The sequence below is a fragment of the Glycine max genome, chromosome 10 (assembly GCF_000004515.6).
Source record: "Glycine max cultivar Williams 82 chromosome 10, Glycine_max_v4.0, whole genome shotgun sequence".
NCBI lineage: Eukaryota > Viridiplantae > Streptophyta > Magnoliopsida > Fabales > Fabaceae > Glycine > Glycine max.
Genome location: NC_038246.2, coordinates 35,846,604 through 35,872,559, shown reverse-complemented (window position 1 = coordinate 35,872,559; position 25,956 = coordinate 35,846,604). Strand labels below are relative to the sequence as shown.

General features: G+C 30.5%; 2 protein-coding genes across 2 annotated transcripts; both read left to right on the top strand.

Moving 5' to 3' along the window:
* The first annotated feature begins 7,451 nt into the window (after positions 1–7,451).
* LOC100797034 (uncharacterized) lies at positions 7,452–11,668 on the top strand. The gene is made up of 2 exons (NM_001317547.2): positions 7,452–7,883; positions 10,818–11,668. The coding sequence occupies exons 1-2, from the start codon at positions 7,512–7,514 to the stop codon at positions 11,325–11,327; spliced, it is 882 nt and encodes a 293-aa protein (NP_001304476.2). The 5' UTR covers positions 7,452–7,511; the 3' UTR covers positions 11,328–11,668.
* A 7,321-nt stretch (positions 11,669–18,989) lies between these two features.
* LOC121172972 (secreted RxLR effector protein 161-like) lies at positions 18,990–19,346 on the top strand. The gene has a single exon (XM_041006208.1). It carries the CDS (start codon positions 18,990–18,992, stop codon positions 19,344–19,346), a length of 357 nt encoding a protein of 118 aa, XP_040862142.1.
* Positions 19,347–25,956: the final 6,610 nt, after the last annotated feature.

The window sequence follows — 25,956 nt, the reverse complement described above, 5'->3', positions numbered from 1 at the left end:
TCAGGTTCCCACTGTGGAACCCATCATAACTCATCACGCATTAACTCGTCACCCTTAAAGGGTTTTACAATTGTGTGATTGCATAATTCATAATTCACAACTCAATACATACAACATCTCAACACCAGTGCATTTCACAATTCATTACATACTAAATGTTTGTCACTTATACACAATTTCAATCACAACTTCACAATTCCAATAAAATAATTTATCACACCTCATAAATCATACACATCACGTAGTGGTTATATTTACATGACACAAAAAAAATGATAAATCATACACATCAACTTGGAATGCCACTTTCGGTTATATACATATTATTATTATTATTATTATTATTATTATTATTATTATTATTATTATTATTATTAGTATTCAAATTGAAATCAAAGCATTGAAATAGGCAAACAATTCACGTGAAATTAAAACTTGTAACATATGTAAATAAAATTTAGGAAAAATAGAGTTTAATTTTAAAAAAGAAACAACCCAAAATAACCCAGAATTGATATTCTAGAGATCCCTATACATTTTCATTATGATCCCCAAGCGTGAGTAACTCATCCCTTACCTCGATGTATTCGCTCAAGTGTTCTCCGTTAGCAATGGATGTGTTTCCGGTGCTCTCTAGAGCTCTTCCTCTGATTGTTCTATTAGGGTTCTTGTGCATCAAAGAAAAAATAAAAAGAACAGAAGGTGTTTTGTAAAAACTGCTCAGGGTTAAAAGTTCCTTTATATAGTGAGGGAACTAATGACCTATTTTTATTTTATTTTATTTTATTTATTTATTTAAATGAAAACCCAAAAGGCATGGTTGTTACAATATTTCTCAAAATAAATAAATGAAAATGTGCACAAAACATGAGAAAACATCAAACTAAATAAGAGTTTCAAAAATATCAATGGTACTACAATGAAATCACATCATGGTACCAAGTCGCATTTGTACTACATGATCCTTAAAATTCTTTGGTGGCATGACTTTTGTTAAAGGATTGGCAATCATCAGCTCGGTGCTAATGTGTTCAAAGACAACTTTCTTTTCTTTAACACGTTCTCTTATGGCTAAGTACTTGATGTCGATGTACTTACTTCGACTTTCACTTTAGTTGTTCTTAGCCCTGAATATTGCAATAGAGTTGTTACATTACAACTTCAATGGACTAGAAATAGAGCCCACAACTCTAAGCCCAAACACAAAACTCTTCAACCATACACCATGCGAGGTAGCCTCAAAACAAGAAACAAACTCAGCCTCCATAGTGGAAGTAGCAATCAAGGTCTTCTTGGCACTTCTCCAAGATACAACTCCACCAACTAGCATAAAAATATAATCAGATGTTGATTTTCGTGAATCAACGCAACCAACATAGTTTGAATCTGAGTAGTCAATCACCTCCAAACAATTAGTTTGTCTGTACATAAACATGTAATCCTTTGTTCCTTGAAGAGTCTCATCACTTTCTTTGCATTTTTCCAATGGTTAATACTTGAATTACTCTAATATCTTCCCAAAACTCCAACAACTTATGCAATGTCAGGTCTGGTGCAAACCTGAGCATACATAAGGCTTCCAACAACTGAAGCATATGGAATATTCTTCATGTATTTTCGCTCAAAATCATTTTTCAGGCAGTGACTCAAATTGAGTTTGTTACCCTTCACAATGGAAGTTACACTTGGTGAACGATCTTTCATGTTAAATCTCTCTAAAACTTTGTTAATATAGGTCTCTTGAGATAAACCTAAAATGCCTCAAGACTTGTCCCTATGGATCTTAATGCCAATAACATAAGATGTCTTTCCCATATCCTTTATATCAAAGTTCTTTGAGAGAAATTGTTTCACCTTATATAGCAAATTCTTATCATTAGTTGCAAGCAAAATATCATTCACGTATAATTGATAACTGCTAATTATGAGTATATTTTGAGGTTAAATTATATAGGAATCTATAATTTTTCTCTCCTAATTTTTCCTTTTTGAGCAAATAAGTGTTAAATTAACATCATTTAAGTTTTTGTGTAGAGAATATTAAAAGTCATGAATTTATGATGCTTAGTGAGTAAAATAAAACCTAGGAAAGCGAGCTAATTAAGGAAAACAAGTTAATTGAGAAAAACAAGGCTAATTAAGGAAATAATACTAATTGAGGAAAACATGATTAATTAAGAAAAATAAAGGCGGGCTTAGTGCAAGAAGTTCGCTAATCTGCACCTATAAAAGAAGAAGAGAGAAGAAGGAAAAGACAAAAAAATTCCAACAGGATACAATTCCTTATAGAAGGCAAAGACTAAAAGAAGGAGAAACAAACATTGAGAGTCATTCCTTCCCTCCATTCCCTTTCTTATCTTTTTCCCCTTTACTAAATATTCCCCTCTTGCAATTGTAAAACCTCCATGACAATGAGAGACTAAACCCCTTTTGTTGGGAACTTGACAATCAACTACTCTTAATGTAATTTTTCTTCCTGTCTATTTATGAATAATACATTTGCTTTATCTTTTCCTGTGCTTAATATTATTGCTTGTGGTCTGATCACCCATTTGCATGGTAAGTTTTAGGGGTAGCATTGAAAAACGTTATTTTCTAATAGAACTAGGAAAGGGTATCTAAATAAAGTCATCAGGGATATGTTGATATTTGTTTAGTCTGCTATACATATCTATTCTTAATACAATTTACTATTTTAGCTATGCAAAAGGATTTAAAAGAGAAAGTAGATAAATTAGGCTCTTTTATGGAGGGACTAAAGTTAGAGTATATTAGTAGATACAGGTGTAAATTAGAATAATTATAAATAGAGAAAATTATTAACATTACATCAAAGAGTAGATCTAGTAGGCTAAGTTTCCAACATTCTCATCTTCTGAATTTCCTTCTACAAAAATATTGTATTTTCTCATTTCTTCTATCTTTAATTAATCAATTTAAATTCTTATTTAATTTCTTTTCTTGTTTGATTTAATTTTTTGTCAATATAAATTACTATTTTTCTAAAACCTTTTCAAAATATTTTTCTTAATCAAATGTTTCTCTATATAAGTACAAACAAAGTATCTGTGGATACGATACTCAGACTTCCGTTTTAACTTTACTATTTGGAACGATTTGGTGCACTTGACAATCCATCAATAATAACATATGAAAGCAAATCATACTCCCACTGACCTTCTGGTATATACATTGATCCATGATGTTCTCTTCAAAACCGAATGAAGTGATGACCTCATGAAATTTTAGATGCCATTGGCGGGAGGCTTGTTTCAATATAGATGGATTTATTAAGCTTATAAACTAAGTGATCCCTATCACTAGAGAAGAATCCTTCAAGTTGTTTCATATAAACCTCTTCCTCTAGATGACCATTAAGGAATTCCATTTTCACATCCATCTGATGTAACTCAAAGTTAAAATGAGCTACTAACGCCATAGTTACTTGGAAAGAATCTTCCTTAGATACAGGTGAAAATGTCTTTGTAAAGTTGATTCTTTCTTTTTGAGTGAACCCTTTAACAATAAGTCTTGCTTTATGTCTCTTAATGTTGCCTTGCGAGTCTTTGTTTTAAAGACTCATCTACATCTAATGGCTTTTACACAATTAGACAACTCGACGAGATCCCAGACTTGGTTAGATGCTAGAGAATCCATTTCATCTTTCATAGCATTGTACCACAATTAGATTCATAACAAATAAAAGTAAATGAAGTACCTTTCTTGTTGAGCCAGTTCTTAAATTTTGAGTCCTCTTTCTTTATGTGTCTTTTTTTCTTGCGAAAGAAACACTTTGACTCTTTCTTTATGACCGATTGAGTAGGAATCTTGCCCTTATTCTTGGCTTGATCCCCTTTCTTTTTTCCTTGAGCAGTTAAATACACCTTTTCATCCTGTTCCATTATTAACCTTTTCTCTTCTTGAACACACATAATCAATAGCTTATTAATTGACCACTTATCCTTATGTGTGTTATAAGAGATTTTTAAAGGGGCATATTGCACAGGTAGAGTACATAAAATGTACTATACTAGGAAAGAATCTGACATGGTAACTTTCAAGGCTTTTAGCTGAGATACTATATCCCTCATGCGCACGATGTGATCACGCATTCCTCTTATCTCATTAAGCTTTAAGGATGAGAACTACATTATAAGGGTGCTGGCAAGGGCCTTATCAGATATAACAAATTGATCATCAATGGCCTTCAAAAAATCCTTGACTTTTTTATGTTAATCAACAAAACTACGGATACTAGCAGATATATTAGTTTTTTCGAACATCATAGAGAGACGATTAGATCTTTGCTATTTTTCCATAAAGATCAACAACATTTGGAGTGCTAGTTTCAGTAATACCTAGTGGTTCATTTTTCCTAATGACATAGTCAATATCCATCCAACTTAAATGAAGGAGAATTCTCTCCCTCCAAACCTTATAATTGCCCCCTTTCAATTCAGGAATATCACACTTAATATCAGAAATGCTGATAAATTGATTAATTACAAAGTTCAAACATACATTCTCATTATAGATAATTTGAGACTAAATAAAATATTATGTTTTACCAATGTAAAACATGTATTAATTTATGAACCTAGTGACATAAAACTTGTATGTGGACTAAAATCCTACTCAATTAGATTCAAACTTATGATAAAATTATCAAATTATATTAATTTTTCTTTAATTCTTATGGATAAATTAAGAAATATAACCTAATATTTTATCCCGATTAGTCATACAAATGTAATAAAAGTCCTGTGGGTAGATTATATTATATTACTTATGATTAATCACAACTAATATTTTAAATATGATTTTAACACTTAATATATATAAACCTAATCAATTAAAGATGCTATGGTTATTCTCTAATCAATTAAATTATATTAATCACTTAACATTAATTAATTGTTAATAAAGATCCAAATATTTGTATAACATTCTCAATAATCCAAATAGTTGAATAACATTACATAAATATTATTTAACATAATTTTCACGTACAATAATCATAAAATCATACAAAATACAAGAAATAAATAAATAATATATGCATATCATTATTCAATAAAAGAAAACATGCAAGCTCTCTAACAATTAATTTTAGCATCCATAAATTATTTAACTTAATATTGCATGCTTAAATAAATATCAAATTCAAATATACAATTAAACTAAATAAATAAATAATTTAAACACACTAAATAATTCATAATCATATGTGTACTAAACCATTTAATTTAATTATTTATTATATGTATAATTACTAATAATAATTATACTTGTAAACTCATAATTAAATTAATCTCTAGCACACAAATAATAAATTAATTATGAGCAAATACTAATTAAAATCATTAAAGCATTTTATAAAACTTAAAAAAAAACAGACACGTATACAAATATCAAATAGTATACATGAACCTTAAAAAAGAATGATGTTGCCCCATTTTTTTTTTACATATACAAACAATCCATAAACCTTTGTTTGGAAGTTCTGGATAAGCAAAAACTCAATGGGCCTTCACAGATATTTCCAGAATATTAGCCACATGGCCTGCGCGGATGGCCTTCGCGGAAATTTCCAGAATATTAGCCACATGGCCTTCATGGAAATCGTCTTCAATCTTGAGCTTGATGACTTGGTTGCGGCCCGAAAACCCGAATAAAAACGTGATGAATTTCAACCATTTAGAAATTCAAAATTATCATTTTAATTCAAAAAAAATAAAAAAAAATCGATTCCAATATAATTTTTAGTCTTAATATGAATTAAAACGTTCAAAAAAAAAATGTTCATATCTAAAAAAAGAAACCAACGTATGAGTGCCAAAAAGAAATAAGAAAGAGACAAATAAAGTTCTCATAACAAATGTAAAAACATGAATATATATTGGTTTGAACCATAAGCAATACATTCAAATTAAACAACTGAAATAGAAATAGAAAAATAATTTTATAAGATACCTATCTCCAACTATTACTATTGACCTTTTTTTATGTTATATTTTATCTGAAGAGGATGTATCTTACACAGATTATCATATTAGACGACCACCTAGCATAGGCAAACAAACAATAATTTAAATAAAACTTAAGAGCATGTTACATTGACACCTCGCGAGCTCAATATTGCATTATAAAGGAAGAAAAATAAGAGCAAATACAAAAGGCATGGGGGCATGAATCGAATCTGAGGAAATAAACACCACTTCTATCCGTAGTTTGGATATTTGATAGCATATTCTCACTTCGTAGAACAATTCTTTGTTAGCATACATCCCTCGAACTTGCAGCTAAATGGAATCCAATTTTCATTTTATGATTTGATTATATTGTGGATTTGATGCATTCCCTAATTTACAGTAAAGTTAACGATTTATTTATATCTATATTTAGGTTCTTTACCACAGGGATTCTGGAAAAAGTAGAGGCTTTGCATTTGTGACAATGAGTTGTATTGAAGATTGTAATGCAGTAATAGAAAATCTTGATGGAAAAGTAAGGATCAATGGCTCTTTCATTTGTCTAGCATTTGCTTACAAGCTATGTTCAAACTTTTTGCATGCTGAAATTTGTAAATGAACTTGTCAGGAATTCCTGGGCCTTGAGGGTGAACTTTTCTAGCAAACCAAAACCAAAAGAACTCTTATACCCTGAAACTAAACACAAGCATTTTGTTGGGAACATGTCATGATCACTGGTCAGTAACTAATGAGATGTTGACGCAAGCCTTTCAAGAATATGGTCAGTAACTATAATATGATTTTTTCATAGACAAAACCTTCGTTGCAGTTTTTTTGTGCTATTTTTCAATTAGAATTGAAATTTTAACTCGTAATCCGCACAATTAAAAGTTAAGATTAGTATAGGTCATGAAGGTGAAACTCTAATTTTGGTTGGAAAATAACCCCCAAAACACTCAACTAACTACACCTAATTATAATTATAATATATGATAATAAATATTTGTAATAATAAAATTAGAAACTTTTAAGTCTAATGTATTGTTGATGCATATATCTTATTTCTAATGTTAACTAATTAAGTTTATATATTTTATGGATATACTTATCTGTAAATCATATAATATAATTGAAGGATGGAAATGTTAATAAATTATTAAATTTAGAGACATATTTATCAGTAATTTTAATCTTTATTTTTATGTAAATATCAATTTTATCACATTTTTATCCATGTCATATAGGTGAGTTTCCTGATATTAATATACGAAAATTAAATGAGACGAATTAATCTTCTTTTTTATACTTTTAGAAAATGCCTTTTATTTTTTATTTTTTTAAAATGAATTTATTAGTATGATACTTTCATGATACTTTTAAGAACAAAATTTTTTATTTATTGTTTCCTATATGTTAGGACAAGGTTCTCATTCCCATTTACTATCAATTATTATTTTTTAGTTACGCGTTCGGACATTTTATATTTTGAGAAATTATCGGAGAGAAAGATATTAAGATAATGAAGAGGTGTAGCGTCCAATGGAGACCCATCATCACCACCACCACTTTCAGTGCTGCCACGGTTCCAAATTTCTCAGCCACCCTCTTCCTCTTCCACCTTCTTCATGGCGACCCCTTCTTCTAGCCAGACCCTTTTCCCCTTCTCTCGTCTCTTGCTCCTCCAACAAGCGTTGGGACTCCAACGCCGAAACCTTTCGCCCCCGAAATTTCACCCCCAACGATGTCAGAAAGGGACAAGAACAAGAACAAGAACTAAAAGAAGGGTTCGGGAAGAAGAGAAGGTGGTGGTCTGATGAAGATAGAGAATTTGAGGATAAAGAAGAAGAAGTAGTAGAAGAAACTTCTAGTGGGATTTTGGAAGATGCCATTGACAGTGTCTGGTTTCTCCAGGTGATGAACCAATTTGAGTTTGATTTTTATGTAATTTCAGTCTAAATATTTTTATACTGTCTGTGATTGGATGGGAGTTTTGAAATTTTTAAATGCCTTTTAATTAAATTAAATCAATTCTACTGTTTTTTCTTGTCTATCTTGTTTTTGTGTCAAGCACTCAAGTGTTTGTGTCTTTGTTTTTTTATATATTTTTTTCCTTTGTCACGTGCGTAACAACTTACTACTGGATAACCAAATATACCCTGAGAGTGAGACTTGACACTTGCTATTTTGGTTATTTGAATGATGCCCTTTATTTTTATGTGGAAGATGCAAGTAGTTTATGAGGAAATTTGGCATTTTTTATGAAATATTTTGTTTAGAGAATGATTTTTTTTTTTTGAATTTATGGCTATAGATGGAAGTATATTGAAAGAGGAGTAGATGATTTCTATTTCTTGTGTCTTACCATTTTTATATTAATTGCATGTGTACATGAGTTAATAAACTCTAGAATTTAATTTATATGCATTGTCAATGTAACTAGGATTTGATCATTTTATTTCATCATCCTATTCATTAATATGAAATCAAGACTGGGATTTGTCATAGGATAACTGTTAAAGTGTGATAATAGGTGTTACAGATACTATTGATTTAATGATTTCCCATTATTTGGGCATGCTGCTAATGACTGTGATCAGCTTGTAAAGTAGTATAATTGATTAATTGCATATTTTCTGTTAGTATTCACGAACTGAATTCAACAATATTGGATATAACTCTCTTTTACTAAAAGAGAGAGGGAGGAGGGGGACACTTTTATATAAAAGCATGTGCATTTTTTGCTCTGGACCTTAATGTCAATGATATTTTCTAGTAAACTGTTGTAATACGTGGAACTGAAGCAAGAACACAGTATGTCATATGCACAAAATCTGAGACAGTTGGTTGGGACAGGCATATTAATAGATGTCATTTGATTTTATTATAGACAAACCACAAGTAATGCCCTAACCCTTAACCTAAATGTCTTATTTGAACCGTGGCTTATGTTGAAGCTTTATGTAATGTATTCTGTTAGGTACTTGGCCAGTATGTGAGTTGTGTTTGTGAAGAAGCTAGAGTTAGTTAGTGATTGTTAATTAGAAATCTAGCAGATTTTGACAGAGACAAGCTGTAAATAGATAGTGAGAGAAGATTAGGGGCACTCAGTTAAGTGAGAGATAGGTTTGGGGGAGAGATCTCAGGCTTTTGAACTCCTGAGAGGAACACTTAAATTCATTCATTATCTAAAATTCATAGTTTTCTTAATGCCAGTATATAATAGTATAATATTGTTCAGATTACTATCAAAATTTCAAACTTGTAACCAATGTAATGGGAAATATAGCTGTGAGTTGAGTGCCATAGGAAGAAACCATTCCTCTTTTTCATATATTTCTATGGGAAAAAAATCTACTGCATGATAAAGTAGACAGATTTGATAATGAGTATATTTTTCTATGTCTAATATAGAACAAAATGGTTTCATATAAAATTGGCAGACAAATGATTTTCAGTGGATTCTTTGTTGAAGTCATCTCTTGAGCGATTGAGGCTGTGCATTCTGATGAGAATTGTCTCAGCTAAGCTACAGTGATTTTAGGTAGTTCCTATAGTGAATTTCGATTACTAGAGACAAGGTTGTTGTGCAGATTTACTTGGCAGTAAAAGTGCTTCAAGATATAGGAAGATACTTATGTATGCTAAATTCTTATCAACATATTTTATTCAAGAAACTAAGATGACCTCAATACTTGGTTGCTAGAGCATCCATCAGTAGAGAATGAAACCTTGTACTTAGAGAAGTTACTAGTGATGGATACCAGTTTCCATTTCCTCCAGAACTTGAGTTTAATTCCTAGTATATAAAAGCATGTGTTTTGCTTTGATATCAAGAGTCATGACTCACGACACAGACTACAGAAAAGCATTGCTTAACCAAAATATGAGGAAGATTAAGGCACCAAGCACACCATGCAGACAGATATTGTCAGTTTACTCTAGATCTTAGGCATGAACTGACCAAGAAGATTTTAATAAAAAAAATTATGTTTAAATCACAATTGTTTATCTAGACGTAAATAGGTGAAGATTGTCAATGGGTCGGACAATTTTTCATTACAAACCTAGGCAAATAGAACTGAAAATGCTTAGATTGGGGGACTGAAACCTACTCTGTTATTGCTCTATAAACATATCACGTTTATATGTTGAACCATTACTTATTAATAATTGTTGCCGCTATAAATCATGAAACCATCATAGATCAAATTGATCACTGTTTTATAATAATCACCAAATTGTTTGGTTTTCTAGGCAGCTCTTTGACCATTTTTACTTCCGGCTGCAGAGATAATCTTAGCCCAAACTTAAAGGATCTGTATTGGCATTTTCTCAAAATTTGTATCTTGTTTTCTTTCATTCTCATTTCCCTTAGATGTTATTGTCTCTTATTTGAAGGCACTATGTAGTTGTTGCTCTCAGTATCATTATAAAATTATTCTCAACTTTTTTCTAATTATCTGTGCATTGAAAGATCTAAAAACTTTTGAAAGTAATTGTTGTCTAGTTACATATCACCTATGTATTTGTAATTTATTCTGTTTATGAATATATTGCCCATCATTGCTTTGTCATGTAAAAGTATAATATTCTCCAAAAGCTTTAATTAAGTAAGAAGCTATATTTTTTTTGGTAATTATTGGGTAAGAAGTACTTGGATGGCTAACTTTCTAGAAAGTCTTCGTGCTGCACCAGTTTTAACACCTAGTGGATTAAGACTTTTGTTGTTGCTGTTGTTGTTTCTATTGTGTAAACTCACAGCATCTTACCTTTGTCTACATATGCATTGAAATATTTTTATTGGCATGAGGTGTTGCAATGTATTTCATTTTTCTCCAAATGCAGATTTTCAAATCCTATGGTTGGACGCTGCCTGTCATCCTCATGTCATGGTTGATATCTAGTGGCCCAAAAGCTTTCCTCATGGCATTAATTCTTCCCCTTGGTCAGTCAGCACTTGCACTAGCATTTGAGAAATTATGGGGACCGTCCGAACGCAAACCAAAACGCAAGTACAGGATGAGGAGGAAACCCCGTGTTAGAAATTACACCAGAGTTGAGGAAGAACCAGAAGAAAAACAGAAAACCAAAAAGGGGTACCAATCATGGGTAGTTGAGGATAAAGGTTCAGTTGATACAGGCAGCCGAGAAGCAGCACCGAGTTTTGGTGGATGGGATGACTTGGAGAGGTCAAGACCAGCGACAAAGTCTTCCCGTGGCATGGATGGATCACGAAGGACGCCGATGGAAGGTGGTAGGTTGAGTAGGAGACAAAGAAAAAGTGACACACCACTGCTGTTGCGAGTGCTTTTTGCTATTTTCCCATTTTTGGGCACATGGACAAAGATGCTGTAATAGTCTTTACCAAATAACTTGAGCTTGGATGAGTTGGAAGTGATTCTTTACATCTTCCTCTGATGAAAAGAAACCAAGCAGTTATTTTATGTTGTTTGTCAACATACATGAGTAGTATTGATAAAATTAGATGATGAATTAAGTTCATCAACATCAGCAAATTTGCATTCTTTTATCTGTCTCATTTTTGGCACAAGGGAATTTTGCAGACCCCCATTTTGGCTGTTGGATTTGCTGTGATTGAATTTTCACCAAATAATACTTTTTAGATAGCTTTTGTGATCTTAACTTTGCAGTGTGCACTGCTATTGATGTGAACAGGAAGTTTGGTGCGTGCCTCTGGCTAAAATCTCATGTACAATTCTTTAATTACAAATGTTACTCCGTGAAATAACATTGTTCATTTTCAACTGTGTGTATTCAATCCATTTTTAAGAAAAATGCTAATAGGCCTCAAACAAAATGAAAAGTGAAGCAATCTGCTAACAGTTATGTGCATGTTTGTTTTATCGTTACAATCTCCGTTTAATGGGTTTTCATGCTTTTCTATGCACCAAACGTGAGAACAAGAAATTGAAGCTTTTACGTTCAACAGAAAACTAACGTGTTCTCAAACATGTTATATGGAATTGGATCAGGCTACTTGTCAGAACTTACAATCTAACTCTGATTAGGCAGAGATCATATTTAGACCAGTCTGTTAAATAAATAAGTCACGCAAGACTTTTCTTTTTTTAACTTAGTTAGTTTTTTCTTTTTACATAAAAGACTTATTCAGTTTAAAAAAAGTCAAATTTTGAATTATAAAATCTTTTACTTCCAACAAATTAATCTATTTTAAAAATACAAATAATATAGCAATTAGTTAAAAAAAATACTTCATCAATTATTAATTTTCTTTTTCCCTACTTTTTTTTTTGTTTCTTTTTATTCTTTTCTATAAATGATTCTTGGAAGAGAGCCCTCAACGTAATCCATAAAGGAGCCTTCATCAACGGGAAACTCACTCCTTAATTTAATCCTTTTTTTTTTTTATCACTCCCTCTATCTTAATTATCTGTCAATTTAAAATTTTGATTTATGTGCATCAGTTTAAAATATTAAAAAGTATAGATCAATTTTTAAGCGACATTTTTTTTTATAATTATCTAACCTTTTTCTTAATTTTAAAATATGTTTTTTTTTTTAATTTTAACAAAAATATTTAGGCTTTTTTAAAATAATAAAGCAGAAAATAGTCAGAAAGGAGAAAAGAAACAAGTTTATTTTACATTTCTTGATATGAAAAAATAAAACTATATTTTCTCAATTATTTGATTGAGTAAAAAGGTGAAAGAATTGAACAAATAAGAATATCTTTAAAAAAATGTAGCTAAAATTAAAAAAGCCCATGACTCCAAATTATATAGGTGAGGTTGTAAACAATCTTATAAGATATTTTAATTAATTCACGTCCTTAAGAAAAATAATTTATTTAGTTAATCATATTAAATGTGTCAATTATTTATACTATCATTTTAAAATTATTATTTTCTTATTTTTTTATTCACTTAATTGTTTCTTATTAATATTTAGAGAGAATAATTATGTAAAAATATGTAAAAATAAAATAATCAATGTATCTAAAAATTAGAAATAAAATCTTACAAAAGAAACAAATAATTTTAAAAAAAATCTTGTAATTAAAAACATAGGGAATAGAATGGAAGAGAAATTAAGAGTTTTTCTCTTTTCCCTTCATTTAGAAAAAAAAAAAAGAATAGTATATGAGACTTACTTTTTTCTTGTTAAGTTCAAAATAAGAAAAGTTCATAACATCCATTTTTCAAACACATTATTTGTATTCTCTTTTTGTACAAAGTTTTATATATTAATTTTTTTTTCTAGATAATATATATTTTTTATTAGAGACAATTCTATTTGAGTTAGATAAAATTACTAATTCTAGATATTTAACCAAAAATATTATATATTTAAGAGTCAATTTTTTTTAACACAATTAAAAGTCAAATATAAAACTACTAATTAACTCAAAATAATTCCACATAAATTAATGCACTTGTTCGTACTAATCGAAAATTCCTAATCGGCAAGATCACTTTCAGATATGAAGGACTTTATCTTTTTTATACATATAAAGGACTTTCTTTTCAGCTCGTATTTACCTTTTGAAGAAAAATAAAAAACAATTTGATTATTATTAACTATTAAGCATATACACTGTACTATAAAATTAGAATCCACATTTTATTCAACATTTTTTTCTCATTTTTTTACTCTCTCTCTTACATAGATATTATAAATCTTTTTTTCACTTCTCTTACTTGAAGGTGTATTATCTTACATCAAAATTAAATTTTTATAATTTTATAAAAATTGTTAATAATTAAAATAACCTTATGCCACAATTTAAATATTTTCTTGTATATCTAAAATATATTTAAATTTATTTATTTATCATGTTTCTAATAATATATTTAAAATACGTATTTATACATAACTTTTCTCTCTAAATTTATTATTATTAATTAATATTTTTGCTAAAGGGGAAAACAGGAAACTAGCATGGGCATCCCGTTTAATCATTGTTGGGTATGCCTTTTGGTTTAAAAAATGCTCCTAATACCTCCATCAGATTAATGAATACTGTGCTAAAGGAATTTTTAGAAATATTTGTTGTAATTTATTTGGATGATATTTAAATTTATATTAAATCCTATGATGATCACCTTGTGAATTTGAGGTATGTTTTAGAAGCTCATACTCCTTCCGTTATCTTTTATAAGGAAAAATAAATAAATTTCACACATATTATGAAAGTAAATTTACTTCATTAAATTGTGTTATTCCTAATTAAAAAATATTTTTTTCTCTAAATTATCATTAAACATAAATAAACTATTAAATGAAGGATATTTTGAATATAATATTATTAAATGAAGTATAACTAGTCAAAATTTATTTATAAGATGAAAAATACGCTAACATAAAAAATATGTGCTATGTATGTTAGTAATTTTGAGTCATATATATATATATATATATATATATATATATATATATATAGCCAACATATTAAAGTGGTCTAATTAATATAAAAATATGACTGAGGACATATATATCATGAAATATAATTGTGTAGATACCAGTGATATTATAATTTGATGAGGGACCAAATTATAATTACCAAATGTGAGGTAATTGATGATGGCCCTTACCAATATAAGGGGTTATGGTCCTCATTTGTAGAGAGCAACTTAACGCAATGCAACAAGTACAATTTCTTTTTATCCTCATCAGAAGAAAAAAAATCTTCAGAGAAGGAAAGATACTGGCTATCTACGATTAAAAGATCACAAAACCCAATTTTCTGATCAACCTTTCATCATCATCTCCATTATGGCTTCTGCATATAATTTTCATCATGATTTTGAGTATGGAAACACAGAGGGGTTCTATTTATCTCTGTACTTTCCTCTCTACATGAATAGAAAGCATGTGGTTAGGATTGATGATTGTTTCTGTTAGAATCAAAATTAAGTTGATTGATTGGATCCCTATGTTTGGAATTAAATCCCAACATTTCCTTTATATGTTTGTTGTTACTTTTAGAGGCCACTGCGGTATATTACAATAATAATCATGGACCTCTAAAATTTAAAATAAATAAATAAAGTTAAAATAATTTACTCAGAAAACATTTTAATTTTGGATTTGGTGCATCAATGTTCAAAATTCATTTATGGTATATCATTTTAATTATTTAGCATTTAAATGTGCTAATTGAATCAAGATATCACTAAAGTGATCTCTCTTGTGTAGATTGTTCATGAGAAATGTTAAATGTTGACGTGTGTGATTATTTATATGAATGATGATTGGCCTAAAGAAAAATTATCATTTAATTAAGTTGCATACACACCTGTGATGTTAAACATGTGATAATTATGAAGTTTTGCATGTGAATGATAAGTCACATCAAAAGATGGGTTTGTTATTTGACATGTTTCTATTATCAATGTTTATCAATGTTTGAACATTACAACAAGGATTTCACTAACAATTAATATTACTGTCCAAAGACTTGATATTAATGGTGCACTGGAAATCTTGTGATGAGATATACCATTATTTAAATGCATTGATGAATGCTACGTGAGCTTATTGTATTTTTGTTTTGATCTTTTCAGTTGTTGCTTCTATATCTGCTAATCTGAATTTGGTTCCAGTTCTTAATGGTGCAAATTTCAAGGATTGGAAAGAGAACATGCAAATTGTTCTTGGCTGCATAGATCTAGACCTTACATTAAGGATTGAGAAACTCTCTTCTCCTATAGATTCTAGTACCTCTGAACAGAGGAAACTTTATGAGAAGTGGGATCACTCAAATCACATGAGTCTTATGATCATTAAGCGTGACATTCTTGAGGTTTTTAGGGGCACTGTTTTGGATGATACAGTGCCAAAGATTTCCTTGCTGAAATTGAAAAGCGCTTTGCAAAAAGCGATAAGGCGAAAACAAGTACTCTCCTTTAAAACTTGATTTCCATGAAGTATCAAGGCAAAGGAAATGTCAAGGAATACATTATGGGAATGTCAAATATTGCTTCAAAACTAAAGGCATAAATCTTGAGCTATCGAAAGACTTGCTTATTCATTTAGTGTTGCAGATTTCTCTTCCTTCACATTTTAGTGAGTTTAAGATCTCTTATAAGGAGAAATGGTCTCTTGATGAGTTCATTTCATACTGTGTGCAAGAAGAGGAAAGGTTAAAGCAAGAAAGGACTGAAAGTGCTCATGTTGTGAGTACCTCTAAAGACAAGGGCAAAAGAAAAAGGACAGAAATGGTCTCTTAATGAGCTCATTTCATACTGTGTGCAAGAAGAGGAAAAGGTTAAAGCAAGAAAGGACTAAAAGTGCTCATGTTGTGAGTACCTCTAAAGACAAGGGCAAAAGAAAAAGGACTGAGGAGCCCAAGGATGAAGCTGCTAAGGGTCCAGGACAAAAGAAACAAAATCAGGGTGACAACTGTTTCTTTTGCAGTAAGCCTGGACATGTAAAGAAGAAATGTACCAAATATCATGCTTGGCGTGCAAAGAAGGGTATGTTTCTTACTTTGGCCTGTTCTGAGGTCAATATTTAACTTCAGTACCTAGAAACACTTCTTGGTGGTTAGATTCTGGTGCCACTACTAACATCAATGTTTCAATGCAGGGTTGCCTACGCTACCAGAAGCCAATTGATTCTGAAAGATTGATCTATGTTGGAGATGGTAAATCGGTGGAAGTGAAAGCTATAGGGCACTTTAGATTTTTATTATGTACTGTTTTTTATTTGGATTTGAAAGACACTTTTGTTGTACCGTCATTTAGACGAAATTTGGTTTCTGTTTCTTATTTGGACAAATTAGGTTATTTGTGTTCATTTGGAAACAATGTGTTCAGGTTGTCTTTTAATTCAGATATTGTTGGATCTGGTTCACTCTTGCTTAATGATAATCTACATTTACTTGATACTGTAGCCTCCTATGGTGAATCCTTTAATGCAAGATTGCATGGTACTAAGCTTAGAATTGATGATACAAACTCAGGAGTATTATAGCACAAACGCTTAGGTCACATTTCTAAGAATAGAATTGAACGACTTGTGTCAAACGGAATCTTGGATTCCATTGATTTCACAAGCTTTGATGTTTGTGTTGAATGCATTAAAGGTAAACAGGCCAAAAGTAAGAAATTAGGTGCATATAGAGCTACAAACATCTTGGAATTGATACATACAGACATTTGTGGGCCATTTCATACACCTTCAGGGAATGGTCAACAGTATTTTATATCATTCATAGACGATTACTCTAGATATGCATACTTGTTTCTTATACATGAAAAGTCACAATCTCTGGATGTGTTCAAAACATTTAAAGTTGAAGTTGAAAATCAACTCAACAAAAGAATAAAGTGTGTCAGATCTGACCGTGATGGTGAATACTATGGCAAATATGACGATTTAGGTGAACAATGTCCGGGGCCTTTTGCCAAGTACCTAGAGGAATGTGGAATCGTCCCACAGTACACCATGCTAGGGTCACCTAACATGAATGGTGTGGCTGAAAGACGAAACAAAACTCTTAAGGATATGGTAAGAAGTATGATTTGTCATTCTAACTTACCAGAGTCACTCTGGGAGAGGCACTAAAGATTGCAGCTTACATTCTAAATAGAGTGCCAACCAAGGCAGCTGCCAAAACACCTTATGAGCTTTGGGTTGGCGAAAGCCTAGTTTGAAACATTTTCATGTATGGGGATGTCCAGCTGAGGCAAGGCCTTATAAGCCAAATGAAAGGAAATTGGATTCTCGAACAGTGAGCAGCTACTTTATTGGTTATTTTGAAAGATCCAGGGGCTACAAATTTTATGATCCCAAATTAAAGACAATTTTTGAGACGAGAACCGCTACATTCTTTGAGGATATTGAGTTTGGGGGCAAGAATAAGGTTAGAGAATTTGTCTTAGAGGAAGAATCAGTAACAATTCCAGAACCGATTCATACAGTTGCTTTTGATAAAGAAAATTTGGAACCTCTACAAGACATTGTTATTGAATCTCCTACTCAAGATAATTTAGTCATTCATGAAGAACAAACTCAAGATCCTCAAGAACCTATGCTTCATGAGCCAATACCTTTGCGGAGATCCACAAGAGAAAGGAGAAGTGCTATTCCAGATGATTATGTGGTATTTCTCCAGGAACATGAGGAAAATAATGGTATGATGGAAGATGACCCAGTCAACTTCCATCAAGCCATGCAAGATTCCAACTCAGAAAAGTGGATTGAAGCATTGAATGAGGAGTATAAGTCCATGCAAGACAACAAAGTTTGGGAACTCGTCCCATTACCAGAAGGTGTGAAACTCATTGGTTGCAAATGGATATTTAAGACCAAGCGGGATTCCAATGGTAATGTGGAGAGGTATAAGGCTCATCTTGTGGCGAAGGGCTATACCCAAAAGGAAGGGATTGACTTTAAAAAGACTTTCTCTCCAGTTTCATCGAAGGACTCTTTTAGGACAATCATGGCTCTTGTTGCACATTATGATTTTGAGCTTCATCAAATGGATGTTAAGATGGCGTTTCTAAATGTCAACATTGATGAAACAATTTATATGGTGCAACCAGAAAACTGTGTCAGGAGACCCAAAGAATATGGTTTGCAAACTGACAAAATCCATTTATGGGCTAAAACATGCATCTCATCAATGGTACCACAAATTTCATCAAGTAATTCTCTCATTTGGTTTCGAGATGAATCTTGTTGATGATTTTGTGTATCATAAATTCAGTGGGAGCAAATACATTTTCCTGGTCTTATATGTTGATGACATACTGCTTGCCACTAATGATATAGGCATGTTGCACAAAACCAAGAGATTTATATCAAGAAACTTCGAAATGAAAGATCTTGGTGACGCCTCCTTTGTATTAGGAATTCAGATACATTGAGATTGATCTCGGGGTATTCTAGGATTGTCACAAATGAGCTATATCGAAAAGGTACTTAAAAGGTTTGGCATGCAGGAATGTAAATCCGGCGATACTCCAGTTGCTAAGGGAGACAAGTTTAGTCTCAAACAAATGCCCAAAAGGAAATTTGGAAATTCAAGAAATGCAGAAGATTCCCTATGCATCAGCTGTAGGGAGTTTGATGTATGCCCAAGTATGTACGCGTCCGGATATAGCATACATAGTTGGGGTGTTAGGCAGATATTTGAGCAATCCAGGAATGGATCATTGGAAAGCAGCCAAAAGGGTTATGAGGTATTTGAAGAGAACAAAGTACTATATGCTCACATACAAGAGGTCAGGTCAGTTAGAGATCCCTGGGTATTCTGACTCAGATTTTGCAGGATGCCTAGATAGTTTGAGATCCACTTCAGGTTACATTTTCATGTTAGCCGGTGGTGCGGTTTCTTGGCGCAATGCCAAGCAAACCGTTACTACTTCATCCACCATGGCAGCATAATTTGTGGCATTCTATGAGACATCAAATCATGGAGTATGGCTGAAAAATTTTGTCACAAGGCTGCAAATTGTGGAAGGAATTGAAAGACCACTTAAGTTATATTGTGACAACAAATCAGTTGTATTGTACTCTAACAACAATAGGAGATCGACCAAGGCGAAGCATATTGACATTAAGTTCCTAGTTGTTAAGGAAAGGGTACAGAGTGGACAAATTTCCATAGAACACTTAGGGAAAAACTCCATGATAGCGGATCCTCTTACTAAGGGACTTCCACCCAAGGTCTTTCATGAGCATGTTGCTCACAAGGGTGTTTTACAGTTCGAGGAATCTTTGGTTTAGTTGGAGTTAGTCACTTTTATGTATTTTATGTTCTATGTTAGATTTTATGTATGCATACATTGACTTTTGGATATATTTGGTTATATATATATGGTTTATTATTCAGTTATTACACTCTGTACACTAAGGTTATTAAATGATCTCATTGAGGTAAAGTAGGACCAGTTGAAAATAGACGTGTACAGACTACCTTCACGTAATTTTCATGCTATACATTTCATGATGAGTTTATGTCATTTGATTCTGTCAGCATTAGTGATCATTGATGAGTTTAGTTGTGATTGATACAATGAAAATTGTTTTGGTTCTACATGCGGATGTAATCAATGGACAAGATTTTTGGAATATGCTCAAGGCATGTAATGGCAAATTTTGAGCTCATAAAGTCTAACACATTCATAAGGATTATGGTCCCCATTTGTAGAGAGCAACGTAATGCAACGCGTACAGTTTCTCTTTATCCCCGTCAGAAGAGAAACCTTTAGAGAAGGAAAGATAAGAGCTCTCTACAATTGGAAGATCACAAAACCCAATTTTCTGATCAACCTTTCATCTTCATCATTCCATTATGGCTAATCCAGGTATGCTTCCGCATATAATTTTCATCATGATTTTGAGTATGGGAACACAAAGGGGTTCTATTTATCTCTGTATAGTACTTTTCTCTCTATAGGAATAGAAAGCATGTGGTTAGGATTGATGATTGTCTGTTAGAATCAAAATTTGGCTGATTGATTGGATCCCTATATTTGGAATTAAATCCCAACAATGTATATATGGATCATGTAGTTTTCTTCTTAAACTTATTTTACTATGATTGAAAACTTTTAAAATGAGTTTATCTTGAAACTTAAAATTAGATAAAAACTATAGGCTAAAATATAGAAATGGTCCCTTAACTTTTTTTTTTTTTTGGTTTTAAATTGGTTTTCCTAACTTTTAAAAGTTCTAAAATATTTTCCTTATTTAATTCATGACAAATTAATCTTTTTGAAAAACAATAATCATTTTCGATTTTTGAACATGATTTTGACATTTTTTTATTCATTCAAGATGTGAAATCTATCTCATTAGATCCATTTGCTGGAATATATGAAAAATAACTAATGTTCAGACAAAAAAAGACATACACAAGGTAAAAAATGCATGAAAAGTGAATCTCAAAGTCAACCGAAAACCTAAAAATCTAACATCACATTCTTTTCTTATTTTCCATAGACTCATTTTTCGTGACCTTTTTTGTTTCAAACATTAGTTAATTCCTATAGTTTTTATGTAAATGAATCTAATGAAACAAGTTTTACATCTTGATCGATTAAAAAAAAAGATTCAAAATCGTGTTAAAAAATAAAAAATATCAATTTTTCAAAAAAAGAACTAACTTATCATGAATTAAATAAGTAAGGGGATAATTTTAAAACTTTTAAAAGTTAAAGAATTAATTTAGAAAAAAAAAGAAGATATGTGACTATTCATATATTTTAGCCAAAGCTAAAACTAAATTTAAAAACTGATTTTTAAATTTTTTGAAATTAAAACTAGAAAATGATTGCCATTTTAAATTTTTTTAAATCTAATCTTTAGTAGTAAAACAAAATGACTAGCTTGCACACCTGTCCGTTTCTCGATTTTTTGCCAATATAATATCCCAACTTCTTCACACACCCACACTCAGCTTCTACTTTTCCTTCGTTCCACCATTTCTTGGGTTTTTTCGAATTTCAATTTCAATTTGAAAGCCTACTCATTAGCTCTGATTCTGACCAGACCTATCATGTCACCTCGCCGAGCTATGTTGATTCTACACGCTATAACAAGTTTTCCAACCAAATATCATATTTTGCGTTTCCATTTCAAGCTCGGTCATTTTTTGTGTCTGCCTTTCAAGCTCAGTTGTTTAGCAACCTAACCGTGCTCCTACATTTTCATTCTCCGTTGTAGAAAGGGTCTCAACCTGTGTTGATTCAAGAAGCTCGGGTTACTTGGTAAGGGTTTTTCTATGCATTGTCTCATGCTCTATTTTTTCTATCTTACCGCGCTTCTATTTGCAGTAACCTCGGCTCATTTTTGCATTTTCATTATCCGTTGTAAGAACCTTTTGGACATGTGAAAACTCAACAACCTCACCTCACTTTGTAAGCGTGTTTCTATCTATGGACTCATGGTTTGCTTTATATTTACATTAATGGATTTTTAAAGACTATTTAACAAACATGTTTTCGATATTTTTTAAATTTTGCAGTTGTTGTTGAAAGTTTAATGGCCATTGGTAAGGATTTAAGCCTATTACTTTCTATCCTTTTTGTAATGTAGTGGTTCTGTTTATAATAACTATCATTTGTGTATTTGTGTAGCACTGCCTAGTGCTCTGTTTTATCTGGATAATGTTATACGAGTCTTTCTGCATTTTGTTTGAATGATATTGTATTTTTTTTATTTGTTTTGGACTGATTTATGAGTTGCAAGTTATGTGTTTGATCTAATGCCTAAGTTTATTATAAAACATGAACTTTGAAAAGAAAATTGCACATGGTTAGCTCAACCAAATAAATTTTTTTTCTCAAGCTTTCAGATGATTGAGTTTCATTTGTAATGCATCATTGGATGCTTGGTGATTAAGGGAAAAAATTGCAAACCTAGGCCCCTAAGACTCAACCCTTCTATCTGATATTGTTGAAGTAAGGAGATTACAATGTTTTAAGCGAGAAGATGGTGAAATTCAATATGTCTTTTATATTATCTGTTTAACTGTGTGTTTGCAGTTATTGAGCCTCGAAAATCTTCATGGATTGCACTATGAGTGCTCAAGCAATTCTAAGATACAAGTGTGTCCAAGTTAAGATAATTTGATGGTAGTTATTATTTATTATATTTCAGTTTTACGGTTTGAGAATTAACATTTGATTACTTAAAATTAATTGTGCTGCCCTTGTGATTTTGATTAAAATATATTTAGTGGTGGGTTGGATTCTCATGCCTATAAACTTTTAACACTACCAAATCATGGTCCAATTATACTAAAAATTGCCCAAATCATAATATATAGATATCATTATACATCTTTTCCTAATGAATCTTCTTCAAACATGGAGATCCATATGTAAAACTATCACAACTTTTTCATTTAAGAAACATCACTCCATGAAGATAGTCCACTGAATATTTTAGATGAGTTGTGTTTATGAATTGAACTTTGGAGGTGTAGAATTTTTTCATAGCATCATCTTTATATGCAATGCTTAATTCTGATAATTTTTTCACAACGTCATCTTTATATGCAATGCTCAATTCTGATAATTTTTTCACAACATCTTCTTTTGCACCTAAAATTTATGGTCACAACGTTAATCCAAACACACACATGGTAGTAAATAAATAATGTTGATACTCATTTATGAGTTAGATTTTTTGTTTAAAAAATGGATAAAGCTTGAGAGTAATTTCTGATACTCTTCTAATTTTTTAGACTCTTCTATGGCTTTATGCAATTAAATTACTACTTTAGTTGTATTCTTAATCTTTATCAATTGAAGAGAATTATATTTTATCATTTGAAGAGGTCACTTTGAAGTTCATTAGTGTTGGTGAACAAAGACTCTTCATGTTGTTGGTCTTTAAATAAGAATTATACGATTGCAATGTTTTTCAATAAGTGAATTTCTTGAAGAGCTTATATTGTAATTTTGTTTTACAAGAAGAAAATCTTTTTGCTTGTACTCTTCTCTAGTTTATTCTTCTTTTGCATCTAAAACTTGTGTTCAAAATGTTAATCCAACCAAACACATGGTAGTAAATCAAATCAATAATGTTGATACTCATTTACGAGTTAGTTTTTTTTTGTTTTTGTTTTTTATAAAAATGGGTAGAGCTTGGGAGCAATTTCTGATACTCTTTTATGACTTTAGGCAATTAAATCACTACTTCAGTTGTATTCTTAATATTTAGTTTTTCATGTTTTTCTCAGTGACAACAAGGATATATTTGATGAAATGACTATAATGAAACTTTTAGAAAGGTAGTAGTTGATTCTTGATATGCCTGCTGGATATTTTCTGGTTGGACATTAGTTGTTGGTACATACCTGTTTTCTTTATAAATTTTGGGTAGGTTGTGTATATGAAATTCTCTCGAGCACATGTTATTTCTTTTACACATTTAAATTCAACAACAAAAGATGCATGAAAGTAAAGGATGTGCTTTGAGGATAAAGTGAAGGATCCAAATTCATGTTTGTTTGTGTTGATTAGTTTTGTAGTTTTTTGAGATTTTTAGAATTTAGCTATCATAATAGATATTCAAGAGGAAATTTCTATCTATCTATCTATCTACTACCTCTAATAAAAGAAAGAGCAGCAACATCCACGTGCCAATCTTTGGGAAAAAAATTTCCCCCTATTCCTTACCCAAATCTATGACCATTGATTTTTTACATCAGTGTCATCCAATGCAATGGCTAAAATCAAAACTTCTAAGGAAAGCTTCTCTCCTCATGTCATCTCTTTTATCTTTCTTTTTACCTAAAATCCTTGGTGTTGTGAGAAAAAACCTCTGCTCCATCCAGAACATTCTTTTTTCTTTCGTCATGTTTCTTAACTACTCAACCTGTCTCTGCATGCAAAAAATAATTGTGTCTTTGTTCTTCTCCATTGGCTCAATCTTTGACAAAGTTGAAATCCAAAAGGTTGTCATTAGGAGAAATGATATGTAATGAAACTAATTTGGTTTACTATTAAAATTGTTGAACATAATTGCACGGACAGAACCTTGTAATTATCGTCAACGGACCTAATCCCTCATCTCTTTCTCATTATAATCTGTGTAAACACTTCAAATTAAACACAAATGTTAGTGAATTATTATATAAAACTCTTTATTATAAAAATGTTGTTATTCAAATTTTGCAAATAAAATTTTTACTATTTAATATCTACATGGTAGAGTTGATATCAGCTTTGAAAAAAATAATTTAAATTTAATTTGATGAAGATATTTAAATTAAAATGTACTATTTTTTTTATCATATCTATAACTTGATATATTAAAAATTTATTAAATAATGTGTAATTGTGTACAAAAGAAATGATAATTTGAAATAAAATTCATATTTAAATTGATTAAAAATATATTATCTTATTCAATATATTGTTGATCAAATAAATTAGCCTATTTTTATTTATTAAAACAATTTTTATAATGAATAAATGCACCCAAAAAAGGCAAAATGAAAAAGATAAATAATATATAATATTGGTCATGTTATATAGATGTACTTAACGAAGTGGTTGTATGTGATTAAAAAAATGAAGTGAATGTATACAAATAGGAATATGAGATTTGATAAAAAAAAAATAACAAAAGTAGATAAAAAAAATTAATTTAGTAACTTTTTAAAAGAAATAATATATAATTATTACAAGATAGTTTAATAAAAAAGATAAAATTTAAGCATAATATTAAATTTAATATTATTTTATTATTTTAACATCTATTCATAATAGAAAAGTTATTTAAAATTTTATAGTATTGACTATACTTAAATTCAACATCAAGAAATTTAAACAAGTTAGTTAAATCATGTGTTAGTTGTTATAGACTACTCTACACCTAAATTTGATTCTTATGAAAATAAACAATATTTTTTTAATAAAAAATAGAAATATAAGTATATTTTTTATATATATTAAATCAATATATGTAAACATAAGATTAAATACTTTTTTTATTTTTTTCTTTTTTAGGTTTAATTTTGTTTTGCAAATTAAAAAAAAATATTTTGATTTGTTCTCATATTTTTATTAAATCATTTCATATGATATTGTCAAGTTGATGCTCCAAATTAGTTCTGCAATTGTTCTTCAATATATTTATCATGAACACATTTCAATATGTTGCAATTTTAGATTTTTACCTCATAATTTAGTCTTTTGTAAATGATATACTAACAACATATCTAACAACAATAACTTCAATAAAATTAAACATGTATTTCATTGTTTATAAAATTTTAAAACATGAATAACCATGGATATAATTGAAGTTAAATCACTATTAGAAAATATGTTTTTTACATCGGTTATTTATGACTTTCAATATTGGTTTTTGAACTGATGTTGAAAGTACCAACGTTGATAGTATTATCGTTAACATCGATTTTTTAAAAATCAATGTTAATGTAAAATTACCAACATCGGTTATATAAATAACCGATGTTGCTAATATGAATTACACCCAGAAAATATATATTAATGTTGAAAGTTAACATCGGTTT

Bases quoted from the DNA above. Each gene is read 5' to 3' on its own strand.
- LOC100797034 (NM_001317547.2), top strand. From the start codon at position 7,512: ATGGAGACCCATCATCACCACCACCACTTTCAGTGCTGCCACGGTTCC. The intron at 7,884-10,817 runs GTGATGAACCAA...CTCCAAATGCAG, and splicing joins ACAGTGTCTGGTTTCTCCAG to ATTTTCAAATCCTATGGTTG.
- LOC121172972 (XM_041006208.1), top strand. From the start codon at position 18,990: ATGCAGAAGATTCCCTATGCATCAGCTGTAGGGAGTTTGATGTATGCC.